Source organism: Ambystoma mexicanum, chromosome 6p, assembly GCF_040938575.1.
Source record: "Ambystoma mexicanum isolate Mex_15411 chromosome 6p, UKY_AmexF1_1, whole genome shotgun sequence".
NCBI lineage: Eukaryota > Metazoa > Chordata > Amphibia > Caudata > Ambystomatidae > Ambystoma > Ambystoma mexicanum.
In genome coordinates this window covers 1,059,249,676-1,059,268,242 of record NC_090935.1, presented here as the reverse complement: position 1 = coordinate 1,059,268,242, position 18,567 = coordinate 1,059,249,676, and the positions used below count along the sequence as shown (strand labels likewise).

At 45.0% G+C, this 18,567-nt stretch overlaps 1 protein-coding gene across 1 annotated transcript in view; it reads left to right on the top strand.

The window, feature by feature from the left end:
• The window catches only part of LOC138510182 (kelch domain-containing protein 3-like), a 1,131,537-nt gene that overhangs the window by 416,206 nt on the left and 696,764 nt on the right, over positions 1-18,567 (top strand). Inside the window, exon 8 of the mRNA XM_069625668.1 lies at positions 11,969-12,020. Within this exon, the coding sequence (XP_069481769.1) occupies positions 11,969-12,020 (52 nt within the window). The remainder of the gene's footprint in view (positions 1-11,968; positions 12,021-18,567) is intronic.

Here is an 18,567-nt window from a genome sequence, read left to right as displayed (position 1 = left end):
TGTTTTCCTTAGTTCTTTTGCAGGAAATTTCTCACAATATTTGAGAGGGACCTTCAACTGGTTGTATGATGGTGGGACGTGCTTTAAAGATTTGTAAAGCTGAATGTTTTTGTTTGTGTTAATCCAATCTTGTTGCTCGAGTTTGGTCTTTACTGGTCTTGGGTTTGAAATCAGGGTTTCTTCATTGCACACTACTTCTTCCAGTTTGGCTTGGATTTTGGTAACCCAATCAGTTAAAGGTTTGCAAGATCCCTTGTTGATTTCAGAGGCTACCATCTGGAAAATTGGAAGTGAGCTGGGCATCAAGATTTTTCTGTAGAGCTGTGTGGCACTTTGCGTCACCACCCCGGCTAAAGATGGCAAGCGCAGATCTCGGCGGATCGCTGGCATAGGGGCTGACTTGGGCAGGCCCAGCACTAATTTCCAAAGGAATCCCTCCAACTGGGCCCAATACTCCACTGGGAGGGTTAGGTTGGCTGCCATTCCGTAGGTTATAGCCGGAACTACTTTTGATTTGTAGAACTGGAGAGCGGGAAACCACGAGAACTTCCCGAACCTTTTATCCACTGCACGTGTTTGTGCAGTTAGATTTCTCATTTTTGAAGAGAGTTTTCTTTAAGAGTGTTGTCAATCTGAATTCCCAAATATTTTTATTCGCTGACCTGTTCGATTTTGGTCTTTTCGAGATGCCAGGAGCTGTTTGCCTGTTGTTTCTTTGATGTTTTTGAGAATATCAGAATTTTGGTCTTGGATTTGTTGATCTTTAGGTTATTGCTTTCCATGTATGCCGCTAGGTTTGTAAGTTGCCTTTGTAGGCCTATTGCGGTCTGATCCATGAGAATCAGGTCGTTGGCGTACCACAATCTTGACATCATATAGGTGCCAACTTTGGGTGGAAAAGATCGCACTTTTTTCTGATTCTTGAAAATCACTGATGAAAGCTATGAACAGCGCAGGAGCCAGTGGACAGCCCTGTTTGACCCCTCGTTCTGTGTTGATCTGGTCTGAGAGGGTACTTTGACGACTGAGGCGCACCCGTAGAGATGTTGATGTATGTAGGGCCATTATTGGCTCCAGCACAGGACCCAGGCAATTCCAAGCTGTTAACTTTGCCCATAGTTTGTTTTGATCCACCATATCGAAGGCTTGAGATAGATCTACCATCGCCATGTAGACCTTGGGCGCCCCTCTCTTTACTTTCGCTTTGATGATGTTGAGAATTAGCAGATTTATTGTTGTGCCAGCGCCCTTTTGGAAGCCAGTTTGAAAAATGTCAGCTTGTCAGTTTAGAAAAATGGATACCTCTACTTTGTGACCACAAATGTATTTTGGTGGCCGTGGGCCAACCGTCTGATGCACGATATGACAGAATATAGGTTTTCGAGTTTGCCAATGAACGGCCATTTTGATGTAACAAGAATCGCCATTTTGTTTTCTAACCATTGCTCATTGCTTTCTGTTCCTATTGCTTCGCAGTATATTTTCTGCTTACACTGCTCGACTGTAAAACATTGTTGTCTGCACGTAAAAAGGAAAGGATGCAGGGCCGTGAGGATAACAAGAGTTCGTTGAAACACAATGTAGGCAGCGCCAGGAAGAATGCCCGGCTCCCTCCCGAATGTAGCCTTGAAGCTGAACGCCAGGGCATTTAATCATTTCGCAGCTGCCAGCCAGTCTCGTTATATGGTAGAATATGTTAGAATAATATAGCTAAAGGCTTGAATTATGCTTTTCTTACGGCCCCCCTTTGCTGAGCCCCGCTAGAGCGTGTCGGCGCCCAGGACACGAATAGCACCTGATAGGTAGCAAGGTCTGGAATGCAACTCTTCCCCCCGTATGTAGCTCGCTTCCAAGAACAGAAGCGCTGTGTTCTATTCAACAACTGAAAGATGCCTCCGCACTCACAAATTGCAAATTGATACTAGAATAGATGTTTGAAGGTGTCATAGTTGTCGGAGATGTCCATCATCACACCAAGTTCAAAGAAACCCAATAAAAGGGGGGGTGTTAAAGATGTCATAGCTGATTGTTTGATATGCATTTTGTATATATATAACTGATGTACGTAATTCACTCTCTTGCGTCCCTCGAGGTCTAGAGATACACGTCGCGGGGCGTGAGACCGAGTTGGCCAACGGAGACTTTTGCTTTGCAATAAACCCTAGCTTTGGGAATACAACCTCGTGTCTGGCGTATCTATCGTGTGTGGTGACTCGCCTTGTTTCCATTGACGTTAGGGACCCCTAGGGGCCCCTTTCAAGATGGTGCCCAAATAGGGACCCTCCCCCACTTGTTCCATCGCATAACGTTGTAATTGAGTAAGGCGGAGAACGGCGAGGATGGGACGATCAAGCCGGGATCAAGAGGTGTTCGGGGCACCGTGTAGAAATGATGACAGACTCCTTTGCAGATCTGCACACATCTGATCCCTGATCGACGTGCCTGACTAGAGAACAAGGAGGCGAGGGTCCCGAAACGAGGCGGAAGCCAAGAAACGCAGACACAACGTCATTTGGTGCGTCAGTATACAGACGACTTGATCTATCAGGTGAGTCATTCCCTGATTCAAAGTAATCCTGATATTGGTTGAGAGTTGATTTTGCAAAATCAAACGCCCTAGGTAAGGTTGATTAACCAGGGGGAAGGTTGAAACATGCCTGGGGTATTGTCCACCTTAGCGGGGTTTTTCCGCTGTGGTAGACAATCTTTGGAAGATGGCCAAATTGTACCACCTGCGGGAACGCCGGCGTATGAGATGTATGTGAAGTATGGAGTGGGTGCGATAATATTATGTGAGACTTTGCATAGGTGAACCAGAAAGCGACAAGACCATCAGTGGCCGATTAATGGTAGTTTTGAGATAGCGAGAATAGATAACTTGGAAAGGGTGTTGATTAGAAAGAAAGCGCGTCCTGCAGCATTTGAGACTATTAAAGACTGGAGAAGGGAAGCAATGCTCCGATTTAAAAGCAGAGCGAAGCATGTGCGCAGGCATAAATCGAAAGGTGAAGTAGCTGAAGAGAAAGAAGAGGAGGAGTGGACTGAGAGTCTAAGAAGGGCAGGTAGGCGTGACCAGTTAAATATAGAAAAAATATATCCACAACGAGAATTACACATAGCAGATGAATCGAAAGAAAACATATTGACCCATACAAAACAAGGCCCAAGATCAGAAGTGAGGCCAGACACGTCCGTAGCTATTGCCCAAAACCCGCCCGTAGCCCAAGCTCTCCCTCCGGTAGCTCAAGCCCTCCCACAGCCACAGACCGCGCACGTAGCACTGCCTATTAGCCAACCAGGCCCACAACAGACACTCCCTGTTCCCATTGTCCCATCCGCACCTCCCGCCTCAGACATAGACTCGGTACCGTCCGTTCCTCCCGGGGTTAAAGTTGAAACCGCCGGGGCAAGAGGCGGGACTGACCAACGGGGATGCACGAGGGTAACTCGCAGTGCGATCAGCAAAGAAAGGAAGGTGGAATTGCAGCAACAGGCAGAGATGTATATAGACGGGAATGATGGGACGGCAGCATTGGCTTCGATGTATGACTTTCGAAGAAGCAACGAAAGACAGGTAGTGTTTGAATGCATGGGTGAATATTTGGTGGAGAAATGGAAACAGTAAATTGGGAAATTACCACTGCCGCGATTATTAGATTTGAATGCATTAGCACGCTGCAGGGAGAAGTATGAAGAAGTGAGAGAACATGTATATGGATTTTTAAACTTAAAGATGAATTAGATAATGATTATGCAGAAATGTTTACTACACCTGGGTGCAGGAGTAAGGATATCGGGAGACATCGGAAGGGAAAAAAGGGGTCACATAATAAACGGCAGCAGTTACCATCACCAGGGCAGAAGGAGATGGTGGACAAATTATCGTTGCTAAAACAGATGGGGGCAGACTCGAAAGAATGTCTATTGTGAACACAGGTATTACTGCAGCAAGTAGTAGGACATAAAGTAAGGAGAGGGAATGCACAAGGAAGGAGTAATTTGAATATGCATGGGGGTACAGTGGGACCAAATCAGTGTGCGTATTGTAAGGAGAAAGGACATTGGCAAGCGCAATGTCTGCATCTGCAGAATAGAAATGGGTCTGGTCAGAGGAGACAGCATAGGGGACACCAAGGAGCGAATGGACCAAATAGGAATAGTATGCAGCAGCATCACAATAACGGAGGTAATCAAAACAAAGGCCAAAACCAAAATGCCCCAAACCAGAGTCAGGGACAGCAAAACCAACAGTATGGAAACCAGAGTGGGGGAAATAGAGGAAAGAGTGGGAACGTTTTCGATACACAGCCAAACACGTATTACAGTAACAGCAATGATTGCACATCGGACGATGTGTTATTTCCCCAATAGGACAGTCCAGGACAGGGGTCGGAACCAGTGTCTATTCCCATGAATCAGAGAGGACGCTCCGTAGAAATGAGAGTCGGGAATGAGGGGCACCATTTTCTTGTAGATACAGGAGCGCAGAAGTGTTCAATAGACCACCACTTGGTTCCGGATATACCACTGTCAGGGCAAAAGAATGTTTCCGTAGGGTTCGCAGGTACACCAGTCATAAACCCAGTGTCCAAATCAGTCCCAGTTACAATAGGACCATTTACTGAACATTGTCCTTTCCTTTTAACAGAAAATTGTGGGGAGAACTTGTTGCCATTAAATTTGTTGAAAAAATTAGGTTCCGTTATACATTGCATGGCAGACGGAGTGTTCCTAACGATTTGGCCACACGATGCCCCTGTGTCAGAATTCATGTCCGAAACTTTACCAGGAGAACTAAGTAAAGTGCCAACATGTACATGGGCAATGCATGACAATGATATGGGATGCTTAAAGATAGAGCCAGTAAAGATCATTTTGAAAGAAGGTGTTACCCTACCGCAAATTCCCCAATACAGAATTTCGGCTGAAGGTGAGAAAGGATTGAAGAGTATTGTTACAGATTTGGTGAAACTAGGGGTAATCAAGGAAATTACAGGCAGTACATGCAACAGCCCAATTCTTCCAGTTTATAAAAAAGGAGGCAATGAAGTACCATACCGTTTTATAATTGATTTGCGTGCATTAAACAAGGTAGTTAATCCACAATTTCCTCTATTGCCAGATGTCACTACAATATTGACAATGATACCTGTTTCAGCAGAATATTTTAGTGTAGTGGATTTGAAAAACGCGTTCTTCAGCATTCCAGTGGACAAGGACAGCAGATATTTGTTCGCGTTCACATTAGGAGGACGATCATTTACATTTACGCGGATTCCGCAAGGTTACACGGAAAGTCCAAGTATTTACAGTAGAGCATTAAAAGAGCAGCTAGACATGCTAGAATTACCAGTGGGTTGTGTACTCTTGCAATACATAGACGATCTATTGTTAGCTGCAGACACGGAGGAGATTTGTAAAGAAAGCACTGTATTACTACTGTCACACCTAGCGGCACATGGCCATAAAGCTAGTTTGAAGAAATTTCAATATAATCGAAAGGAGGTGGCCTATTTAGGCTACTTACCTTCGAAAGAAGGGAGAAGGCTAACGCCAGAACGCATAGAAAGTATTCTTTGTATGCCTATTCCAAAGACACAAAAAGGAGTCAGAGCCATAATAGGCATGGCTTCATATTGCCGACAATGGATTGGTAATTTTGCTTTAATTGTAAAACCGATGGTGAATTTGACTAAAAAAGATGCGGTTATGCCGTTACAGTGGGATGAGGAATGTCAGAAAGCATTTGATGAATTGAAAACTGCATTATGCTCGGCTCCAGTTTTGGGTACACCGAATTATGAGAAGATTTTTAGACTGTTTGTGTGTGAAAGTGAAGGATGTGCATTGGCGGTTTTGACACAGGAACAAGGTGGAAGAAATAGGCCATGCAGCTATTTTTCTTCTGCGCTGGACCCTGTAGCGCGCACTACCACGATGTTTGCGATCTGTCGCGGCGGCTGCTGCGTCAGTGAAACAAACGGAAGGGGCACACTTTAATTTTGATGGTGCCACATGCCATAGACGTTCTATTAAATAGGACACAGACGCAACACCTCACCTCTGCTAGACTGACAAGATATGAGATTATCTTGTTCGTGCCCCATATCCAAATTATGAGGTGTAGCGCTTTGAATCCTGCAGAATTAATGCCACTACCCACAAAAGAAATTGGGGAGGATGAATCACCCACCCACGATTGCATAATGGTCACTGAGGAAGAAACCAAGGGGAGAGTTGATTTAAGTGATACCCCACAGAAAGAGCCAGATGGAGAGTTATTTTGTGACGGCTCATGTTTTAAATTACCAGATGGCACGACAACTGCCGCATATGTTATCACTACCCTAGAGAGCGTTGTAGAAAGCAAAAGAATCCCCTACAATTCGGCACAAGCCGCAGAGATAATAGGATTAACCAGAGCCTGCGAGATTTCTGAAAATTTGAATGTGAATATATATACTGATAGCCAGTATGCTTTTGGGGTGGTTCATAACTTTGGCCGACTTTGGGCTGAGAGAGGTTTTTTGACATCACATGGCGCCAGAATTCAACATGGCCTTTGATTGTACGATTGCTGTCTGCACTCACGCTTCCAAAATGCCTAGCAATAGTGAAATGCGAGGCACACAAAAAGGTGACATGCAAAGTAGGAGAGGGAAACGCGTTTGCAGACAGAATTGCGAAACAAACTGCCACTGATTTAAATACCAAAATGATGACGGTTCAGACTGAGGAAGTACCCTGTATGATAGAAAATAGAGTTGCCACTGTCAAAGAAATGCAGGCCGAAGCTACGGCCGATGAAATACAGGGGTGGGCAGAGGGCTCTGCTGAGTTAGATCTGGAAGATTGTTGGGTGGACAAGGGAACTAGAAACTGGATGTTGCCAAATTCGTATGTGACTGCAATGGTCACAATGGCCCACAGCCCTACTCACATCTGTGCGAAAAAGATAATACAGCACCTTTCTACAGTATGGCAGAATGTAAACATAAAAAAGAATGCAGAGAGGTTGGTGCAGAACTGTATCACGTGTTTGCAACACAATGTAGGAAAGGGAACAGTGACTCCAATAGGCAGTTTTGGCCCGCCCTCTATGCCATTTGAGGTGATCCATTTTGATTTCATAGGGATGGAGAGATGCCAAAACTTAAAATACGTCTTAGTGGTGATCTGTGCATTCAGTAAGTGGGTGGAGGCATATCCCTTGAAGGACTGCACAGCAATGAGCACGGCAAAAGTAATGCTTAAGAAATACTTTTCCAGATTTGGCTTGCCCCGTGTCCTATGGTCCGATAATGGACCACATTTTGTGGGCGCAGTGGTGTTACAGATATGTGCTGGTCTTCAGATTGATAAGAGATTCCGAGGCATCTGCCTGTCTTGTGGAGAGGAATAACGGCATTCTTAAATCAAAGATTAGCAAGATTTGTGCGGGAAGCAAGTTCAGTTGGGCGGATGCATTACCAATAGCACTATTATGCATGCGTACGTCTGTACAGGCTAAAACTGGGCTCTCCCCGTACAAGATCGTAATGGGGAGGCCGGCAAATGTATGGTGCGCACCACAGCCAAAACGACCTAGTGAGGTAGAACATCCTGTGCTTAGTACTTATTGTGGCCTTTAAATGCAGAAATTGCGTTTGATTCATCAGCAGGTGCAGGAGGCATTACCAGTGAGATACACCGGTCCGGGGCACACGCTGGAGCCAGGAGACTGGGTGCTGCTAAAGAATTTTGAAAGAAAGTCATTGTTAGCACCCAGGTGGCGCGGGCCCTATCAAGTACTCTTGGCAACGCAGACGGCAATACGGGTGGATGGAAGGAAGTCGTGGATCCATGCCACCCATGCCAAGAAGATTCCAACTTCACTGAAAGACTTGCCTGACCCAGATGTCCGTAAAGAGACAGCGGTCCCAGAAACGGAAGAAACTATTGTCAGTAAGCAGCCACCAAATCTGCCAAAACGAGAAGTGAAACTTGAAACAAAGCCTGAGACGATTGCCAAAGAGGGGGAAGGGCAAAGAGTGCCCCAACGTTGCCCAGCAGAATCGACATCACTGCTGGCCGACACAAAATCTGCCTTGCAAATACCAGCAGAAACAAATCGTGTACCCCTTTGGCGCCCACCAGCACTTGCCAGCACGCCAAAGAACGGATCTGCATCATTGGCGTGGCGCACACCAGCACCTGCAGTAGCGCCACAGGCTTTGGCAGGTTTTGTCCTAATCTCGGTTCGAGTTTCCGATCAGGTCTGTGATTTTTGGTTTTCTTTAGGTTTTTGAGGGCTTCTAAAGCAGCACTTGGAGATTTTGAGCGTGGCCTTTGAGTGCGAGCCACCGACTTTTCGACTGTTCGTTTTTCTTCGTCCCGAGGGGTAGGTGCCACTTGTTCCTTGCCAAGATCAGGGACTGTCTTAGTTACTATCACTGGATTTGTCGATGGAGCAGGAGTAGATTCTTCGGCATCTAGGTGCTGGGATGTTTCCGCCATGTCCAAGGAAAGGCCATGGTCATCGTTTATTATCAGGACAACCGCGGGGCCTACCATAATTTGGGTTTTTGCTGTTTTGGGACTGTTATTCCCCCTTTGATTATGAGACGTGTAGACTTTAGGGTTGGGGCCCTGCGGCGGCTTTTCTTCTGTCGACTTAACTTGTGTGCATAGAAGAGTGTTTGAAAGGTTCCTCTCCTTTATTTGATTTGCACTTCTTGCCGACTGGACTGCGGGGTCCGCTGGTGATATTAGTGAAGAGTGCTTTGTCTAGATTTTTGTAAAAATAGGGGCCAGTTCCTTGAACTTCTCGCTGTCTAAAGTCTGGGTAGATTTTGATTGACATGGTTTGGGGGTTTGCCCCAAGATTCTGTTCTTACACAGTTCCTCGCCCAGTTTGTCTATTTTTTTGCCCAAGATTTTTTCCGTACTGTTAGACTTTCGCTCAACTGCAGTTAGGTAGCCTTCTATGAAGGACAGTTTGTCTTTCATGGTGCTTATCATTGCAGTGTTATCTGTGAGGGCCTTGTGGATTGATTCATAGAGCTTGCCAAATGGATTTAGGGCTATCGTGAATGCTGACATGATGGATAGAAGATCTATTTTTTTTTTATGGTGTCTCCTTATCTGCCGTAAGTGGAATTTCACTTGCGCAATGTGGTTTTGATGGAGTTTTTAGGCCTCTGTCCGTAGAAGGCTGGGACAATCTTTCCGAGGATCTTTTTACTGCTGGTGTCGTTTCTCCTTGGGTGATGAGAGGGAATTCTCCCGAGAGTCTGCTAGGGTTTCCCTGAATGTGTGGCCGAGTCCATGCGTAGTGGTCCACGGTCTGGTGATTTCTAGGATCTGGAATACACCTGTCTCTTGTCAGGGTATCTGGAGTGTGATTCTTTTTGGCTTCCGGCGTGGGTTCAGTGTCAGAGTTGTCGTGTGATGGTTCAGTGTTTTGAGATCCAATATCTGTTCTGTTTTGGCCGCTCTCGTTTTTTTTATGTTTGCTATTTGTTTGTGGCGCTGAGCTATCAGTCACCACGATCCTGTCCGTAGTTGGGCCACGTTGTGGTTGAGGTTTTGGGCTTAACCGCGAGCCCTGCGGGGTCAGGTCAGTTTTTCGTGCTTTGGATCTTTGGGGCGAGTCTTGGATAGCCTCCAGGATTTCTGCATCGGACAACCCAGGGTCTTGGTCTAGTTTTCTTTTGTGTTGTGTTATGAAGTATTCTTTTAGAGATACAGATATCAGGGGAGCTGGTAGACATTTTGAGCCCCCCTGAGTTTTTGGGACTAGTTTCCGATGTTTGTTGGTAAATGTTTTTTCGGACGTAGATCTTGTTTTTGTGGTCACTTTTGTGAACAAAGTCTTTGAGGCCTGTTTTGGGTGTCCTGGCGCTCTGGTTTGGGGGCCCTGAAGCGACGACTGAGTCTCACCTAAGGCTGGAGGGAGATCCACAACCAAGGCGGAGTTTGGGCTTTGCGTAGAGGTGGCGTGCAGTGGACACACACCGGACCTTGGGACTTTCCCAGGCCAATTTTGGCCTGTCGGCTCATTTGCTTCAGCGGCCGCCATCTGATGGAAGGAGGATGACCCGTGAGATACTTCGAACACTGAGTCGTTTGGCGAATGGGTTTGCTCCTCGTTTTCCGTATCCCATGAGTCATTGGAAATGTTTCTCTTAGGGGTAGCTTGTGGATTTAACTGCTTGCTTTGCTTTGGACGCTTTTGCTGCTTTCCCGGTGTGAATTTACTTTGGTGAATTTGGGCTGTAGTCACTTTCCCTTCGGCTGGCGGGGCTGGCGGCTGAACGCTTGCGCTTACGTTACTTGAAATGTTCTCCCGAGTTACTGCATGGAAGCGCAGTGCTCCTAAGGGAGGCCTGAGAGGCGTAGCATCAGCGGTGGGTCGAGTCGTTTGCACCGCACCCAGCCGTTCAGAGCCCAGCCGCGACTGTCCTCCGACAATCTCCGGCGAGGACTCACTCGTCAAGATGGTGGGACTGCTGGGTGCTTTGCGCAAAGGTGATCCTAATGGACTCAAAGATACAACCGCTGGGGTGAGCTTCTTTGTAACGGCCTCTTGCAAGTTTTCTACCCCCGCCGCCTAAGCAACAGGCAATGCTGGAGGGGGCTCGATGGTGGTTAAGCTCTCCCCCTCGAGGGCCACAATGGCCTCAACGTCCGCTTGCGGATGTGGGTTTAAGGGCTGGGAGAACTTTTTCAGAAGTTGCGGTAACTTTGTGAGAGTGGAGGGGATGGGGCTTTTCATGTTTTCAGTCGGGGTCGACGTTGATGGCACGGAGGAACCTTTTCCTGTTTTGTGACTTTTTCCCTCCCTCGGTTCCCTAGGATCCTGGATGTCTTGTGGTTCTAGCTGTTCTTGGGATGATTTGCTGCTCCGCAGACGACAGCTTATGTCGTCTCCGGTTGGTGAAAGAGGCACCATGAGGAAAGGCTTGACTGTGGCTTGACTGTAAGTGGAATTGCCGTAAGAGTCAGAGTAGATTCTTGAGGTTGAACGCACGGCCCTTGCCGCGAAGGCTGCTTACCTCGTCACCTGGCACCTGACACTGGACACCAGACACACTGCTTCGCACAACGCGCCGCGCTCCGCACCTGCGCAGTGTTTAAGTAGGAAGTCCTTTCTGGTTCAGTAGAAATCAGTAGGGCTCGAAAGAGGACTGCAGAGTGAAGCGTGTTTTCAGCAGCGGTCTGTCCTCACGACTCACACCAGAGACACTGCTTCGCACACCACGCCTGCGCGGTCTTTAAGTAGGAAGTCCTTTCTGGTTCAGTAGAAATCAGTAGGGATCGAAAGAGGACTGCAGAGTGAAGCGTGTTTTCAGCAGCGGTCTGTCCTCACGACTCACACCAGAGACACTGCTTCGCACACCGCGCCTGCGCGATGTTTAAGTAGGAAGTCCTTTCTGGTTCAGTAGAAATCAGTAGGGATTGAAAGAGGACTGCAGAGTGAAGCGTGTTCTCAGCAGCGGTCTGTCCTCACGACTCACACCAGACACACTGCTTTGCACACCGCGCCGCGCTCCGCGCCTGCGCAGTGTTTAAGTAGGAAGTCCTTTCTGGTTCAGTAGAAATCAGTAGGGATCGAAAGAGGACTGCAGAGTGAAGCGTGTTTTCAGCAGCGGTCTGTCCTCACGACTCACACCGGAAATGATTATGAGGTTTGTACCATTTTGTTCTATGTATGTATGTTTTTATGTTACATATACAAAGCTGTATGGCTATAAGTATATTAATTATTTAAAAAAATATCATTCTTTGTTTTAGGAGAACAAATCTTGCGTTGCATTTGGTTGTACTATGTGTATTTAATGATTTTAAAAGGTTTACTGAAGAGGATTGTTTTTTAGGCTCCTGGGTTGGAATGTAGAAATGGTATAGATTTTAAAATGATGTTGGTTTTGTACCTGATGACTTTACAGTCGAATAAAGGATTGACTGACTAATGTTTTTGTTTCAGTATCGCACAATTGGATTCCTGTCAAAACCACTGGATCTTCTCCTGGTGCCAGGTTAGTGATGACACATGTGAATGCACTTAATCCAATTGATCTCAAGGAATTCATGGATGTATCAATGTTTTATGAAAGAGAGGTTGGCTAATCACGTGGTAAGTATTTTGTGACACTGCTGGTTTACAGCTCCATTTTAATGCCAAATAAATGTAATATGGGAGTTAGAAAAAGAAGACACACTATGAATGTATCATTTAGATTTTTTTTTTATTTGATTGTTTTATTCTGTTTTGTGATATTGATTACACATCAAGTCAAAACATGATTGATATTGTAATTGATTCTCTAATTGAGCAATGCATTAAAAAAATGGTGATGTTCAAAAGTCAAAACATATACATCTGGGATGCACCATCTCTATTGCAGTCCATTACATACAAATGATTGATTTCTCTCAATTATTTAACAATTGCTCAAAAGTTGTGCAAGAAAATGTGTTTTGTGTGCAGATCGGGTAAGACCTTTAACACTCGTTTTCAAGACCTATTTTGAAACAGAAATGTAAACAAGAAAACTTAACGGGTGATCTAATTCATTAAAACTTTCCTAATCTTACTATTTCTTCATTAAGAAGGTATTCATATAAAAGAACCGTTTCCTCTTTTTACCTTTTGCGAAGGCATCATGAAGTACGACACAGACAACAGACTTCAAGTTCATACAAAAGATATTTATTAACCTAAATGTCAGGATTGTTGAAGGCCTAACTTGCAAGATGCAAAGGTGGGATTTCTATACCTGAACGAAATTAAGGAAAGACTGACTCAAAGAGTTCAATTTAATAGTCTGTCTCTGTCCAAAACCTAGTGTTGCCCTCACGACTAGTACAAACAAATGTGGAGGGATGTCAAAGTCAAAAGAATCAGTGTTTAAGTCAAAGTTCTGAGCTTCTTCCAGCTCACAGCTTTCTCTCCACTCCCCTTCCCCAAGCACAAGAAAGTTCCATGAAAAAGTGTCTTAAAGCTTACCTTTCTCCATCTCACTGCAATATAGTTCAGAACTAATCCTGGGGTTCGCTTGCCCAAGTTTCAAATAACACAATCCAAACAAAAAGGGTCTTGAATTTGAAATATCTTCTCACTGAATTGTGCAGCAATGAAGTCGCAAAGTTCTTGGGTTGGCATTGTTACCAAGTTGCGTACTACAGGTTTTTAAAATCATAGATGATTTTAAAGACTTCCTGAAGGCCATGTTGAGCTGATTCTATTTGTTGTGTGAAATGGGACTTTATTTGCTTTGATAATTTGTTCTTTGGAGAATCAGAGCTGTTGATGGTAGGCCAGTTTGTCTGTGGGAAGGTGATTTCTTTGCCAGATTTTCTCAAGATATCTGTTTTCCTTTTTGAATGGGATTAAGTTTGGTTGTGAACCATTTTGTGACTTGTTCATTTTGTGAGAATTTAAAATACTTTTTAGGTGGTATCCTGAGAAGGGTACCAGTTATCCAGTTGTGTGTGTTGTTAACTTGGTTGTCTGGTGTTGCCATCTCTTTTTTATCATCTGCAGGGGTATGGCCGCCTGCACTTTTTCTGGAGAACTTCCAAGTGGATCTTTTTTCAAGCTCTGATTAGCACTGGAGGTGTTTTGGTAGATTTGCGAGTGGTGGTGGGTGAGTGAAGATGCTGAGCAAAAAGGAGAGGGGATCTCCTGAGCGTAAGCGGACTGGAAGGTGTAGTGGGATTGAAAATGCTGTAACATAAAAAGCTAAAGATGTGAAAGGAAAAACTATGCATGCTTTTCGGCTGCATATTAATAGCTGAAATGCAAAACATTGAAGGGATAAGATCCATTTAGCAGGCTTTCAGCATGCATTCTGTGTAAAGCTTCTGTAAATGTATCACTCTGCACCAAACCTGTACAATATCCGGTTATTTCAGTTTGAGTGTCCTTGAACCTGTATTGGCATAGAACATACATTGTGTTCATTCTGACAGTGCTTGGAATCTCTGGAATGTTGAACAATTATAGAATAACATACATAATTATATAAAACGGAGGGTAGCCTTTAAGTGGACTGATGCCTTAGCTCCAGACAATAGTGAAGATACTGTCGAACATCGCAAACCCCCAACCCATTCAACACTAAACACAGGATGCCAGCCACCCATACTGCATGAGCAAGAGGGGTCTTCTATTGTGCATTGAATAGTGAACTGTGAGTGAGAGACAGACCATCCGAAGAGACCAGAGCAAAGATTAAGCTAGAGACCAAAAAGCAAAGAGTGAGATAGCGCGAAAAGCACATGAGTGAGCACATGAAGGGACATAAGTTCATATCTGTTTCTTTCTGTTGTCACTGACTTGTTTTATACATATACTTATACATATGTATCATTGAGTTCAACTGCATATTCTAAAAGGTTGCTCTATTAACTTGAATCTTGTATTAAACAAAGGGTTATATGAGCTCTCTGGACCATGTATTGTCCTTGTCTTGGTGGTTTTATCGATCGCTAATAACGCACCAAAGCTCTGCCGGCAGTCTGTTGGTGTCTATATATCTCAGTCCAACACATTTGGTACCAGAAGTGGGGCGTGTGATTGTAAACAATATGCCTCTATTTGGAAAGAAGTAGAATGTTGGGGTAAGTAACAACCCAGGCTTGGCAGACAACGGGAGCTGGCAGGCCTTGGCTAGTATTTTGTGTCAGATGGCTGCATTGGTAACTTGGCTGTAGCTGGTTGACCACATCCCTCCAGAGGGGGGCTACTCACGGGTTGATGATCTGAAAGCGTGGCAAAGAGCTGTTGGGGATGTGGGATGGATTAATTATTAATTAAAGAAAGAGGCGAAATTCAGCAAATTGACAGATGAAAATGGCATGTTGAAAGAGCAGCAAGTGGTCATGAGAGAAACAGTTGAGTGTGCGGGCAGGTAGGCAGATGCCAGGGAGCCTAAGTGTGCAACTGTGGCAGTCTGCATTGCCACCCAGATAAGGAAGTGCTCTTGTGCCCCATTATGGTGAGAGTGTGTGCTTTAGTTCAAACAATATCAGCAAGTAATAAAGAGTGGGATTGTGGGATGAGGAAGTAGAAGAGAGAGTTGCACATAAATTAGGAGAATGACACAGAGGTATTAGATAATGGTTCAGTGCAAGTACAACTTTGCATCACAAGCCAGTCAAAAGAAGTTGCAGTGAGGAACTATATAAAATGCTCATGACATTAGAGACATATACAAAATGAGATAGTGGAGAAAGCTCAAATGTCTAGACAGAATGGCAGAAGTGGGAGAGCGCCTATTAAATAGGCTGCTAAGGCTCTGGGATACAGGGTCCAAGGGAATACTGCTGACGCCGAAGAATGATTGAAATGGGATCAGTTACCAATCATGCACTGATAGAACAATTTCTGAGAGGGGTGCAGGTTAATAGGAATACACACTCACTGTTAGAATGGTTGATTATTGCTTTGGTGATGCTAAATGTACCATTTTGACTACAGTTTGAGGAATTCTCCTCACAGTTCCTGACCATAAAGTCCCCAAGAATCTCTCTTCTTTGGGTGGGCACCAAACTTTTCTAGGGTTTGTGTCTGTTTTATTGCTGTGGTTATAGCAATCGTTTATTATTTTTGCCTTGGAATATATCTGACAGAATATGGAGTTAGTGAACTGGTTAGGCTGGTATCCATAGGAAACCTCTCCATATTATCTGTATTTGTGTCACTGGTTTACACTAGGGAACAATAAAAAGAGGACGTTGGAAATTTGAAATGCTGAAGCCTGATTACATAGGTACAGAGAGATGTTTACAGGTTGAGTGCCCCATAACCCAGTCAGTAGCATCTGTGGTGTCGCTGGTGCTCTGCTCCCTCCCTTATCAGGACCGCAAAGGAGTGGATTCAAAATGTGAACAGTACAGGGGCATCTGGTCTATGGGGTAACTGGAAACAGGGAGAGTGATACAAGGTATGGACAGAAATGGGCAAAGAACAATTCAAACAGCTGGAACAATCCCCAAATGGGCCACCCACTCACTACATATTTACTCATTTTAATAGTGCTACTTGCCATTTATTGTCATGGCAGTACAAGCATTCTCAGTTTCCCACTGAAGGGATGTTTAATTTAGAAACACTATGAGCACTTAAATGGGCATTGATGGAACAAAAAGGGAAGATAATCCTAAAGCAGTGGGGAGCACTTGTGACATTGTTGGAGGAGGCAACGGAACGACACAATGATTGTAAGGTTAGAGATTTAAGGCAAGCTAACAATAGGTTTTGAGGGCTTGACATCGAGGGAGGCAGCAGATAAAAGTATGCACATGTGTCCTCAGATAGAAAAGGAGAAAGATAAGGTTGAGGAGGAGCAGGAAGAGCAGGACATCAGCTGAGAATATTATCCAGTTCATTACTAGCATGCGAGTGGCAGTTAGAGCAGAACAGAGAGAAGTCCTACAGGAGCCACAGGCTCTGGAAGGTGTTCAACCACACGCCCCCCGCTAATCCAAGCCTTTGCACCCAAATTACTGGGTCCAAGCAATTATAATTAAATCTATCGCAACAAACCTCCAATACTCCATCCGTGACCAGGGGTGGCACGCTGTATGGAAGAGACTTTTGGGTTTTCCAAGTGCCAGCAGGCAATGAAGAAGAAGGGCCAGAGCAGTCGAACTTTGTTACAGCACAAGTTCCAAGGACACCAGGTGATTTGCAAAACCCGAGGAAGGAATTCTCAAGCATCAGAGAAGAATCACAGATGTTTGTGGAAGAGCAGCAGACAGTCCTCCAGTGTTACAAGCTTTCTAGCATGGTCATGAACCAGCTCATGAGGATCATTTTGCCACCTGAAGTTAGGCGGAGACTTGTAGGGTGTGCCACATGGCTGGCCCTGGAAAAAGAACAGTTACTACCATTCCTGAGATCTGTCTGCGGAAGAAAGATTGCGTTAAGATGGTGTAAGGGAGGCATGGTATAACAAGTATGACACTGACACAAGAGATATAATTTCAAAACAATTATTAGATTTGTGGGATTTGGAAAAACTCCTACTTTGCACTATAGCTATTTTGGGAGTAGTCTCTACCATCAAATAATAATGAAACAGAGTCCCAGTCAGTCTTTGTCAAATCAAAATGGCCTATACTAACAAAACCTAGTGCCTGCCCTATCTCTTATACAAAAAATGTGTAACGGGTAAGATGTATGCAAAGAAAAGGCAGTGTTATACCAAAAGGATCATAATGGCAACGCTCTTCCCCACATTGGACAGCATGGCGTAAGGCGGCCCCCGTAGACAGGATTACACACTCTGGCTCAGATTCTCAAAATAAAGGCAGTTTTTCTGATGTAGGAGACTTTCGAATGTGCAAGGTTTTTACTATAGAGCTGCGCAGGACTGCTTCGACTTTCCCTTCAGCTCAAACTCTTGTCTTATGTGCCCTAGTGTCTCTTGGTTTGGGTAGTTCAGTATCATAGGCACAAAAGTTCAACATTCACCTTTTCACTTCCCCTTTTGGTGGGCTTAATTTTGATCAATACATATTTTAGAGTTCATTCACTGTGTTGCTTTATAACAAAAGCTTTTCACCTTTTGCAGAGACCTTCGAGTGGGCTACTTCCCTTTGCCGGACCACTGTGCTACTTTATATCACTGGCTTCACAGTTATCAGCAATTTAAAGTTCCCCACAGGTCTGCCTTCCTTCGCGTCTCATCCCCACGTGTGCAGCCTTCAATTGTGAGATATACTGTTACAACTTCAATCTTTCTTTAACACACACCAGCCTTTCATGTTGCTCGCCAACTCACTGGCTGTGTGCATTATTTTCTTGTCTTTGTGGTTTTAATTCACAAGTCAAGGTTAATACCACAGGCCTGGCCTCGCCTCCCCAACTCTGTCGTTCACCTGTTAGGGTCACTGGTGCCCTTGAAACACAATGCAGTCTTATTGTCGTATCCACGTATCTTTCATGGCTCTTCGGAGGCAACAACCTCCTGCAGGGATCTCCTGAGTTTCTCTACCCTTTGCTCTCGTCGCACTCTCGGTCGCTCTTCTCCCGTAGGTTTGCCTTCGCCCCAGAAGTGCTGCTCCTTCTTGTGATCCACCTTGCTCAGAGTGTGTCTCTATGTTCCGCCTTTTATCCCTGTGGGCAGAGCTAATGGGTATCAGATCTCTGTGGTTAAAGTCAAGTGCTTGACTTTGCCTGACCCAATTAGTGGGACATGTCCAATGAGATATGTAAGGGTTAGCCTCTTTACTCTCAGTCACCCTCTTCCTCGGCTCAGTGTTTGTGCAGAAGGACGGGGTGTTGAAACATTGGAGAATCCTATGAAATAAGATGGGCCATGGGTACGGGAAAGGGGGGAATACCGTGTCTCACCATCGGTTGTCTCACCCCCACTCCCTGAAGACCCCTCACCCAGGTGATCCTCCCACACTGGTCCATCCCCAGGTTCTGGATCCAAAGGAAATAGCCATGCCCTGGCTACCTGAGAGAGAGAGAGAGAGACTCCCGGTGACAAGTAGGTGAGACACCCTTTGGTTTCTCACGTAGGGCACTATAAGCAAAATAAAGGCAAATCTCCGGCGGACTATTTGGAT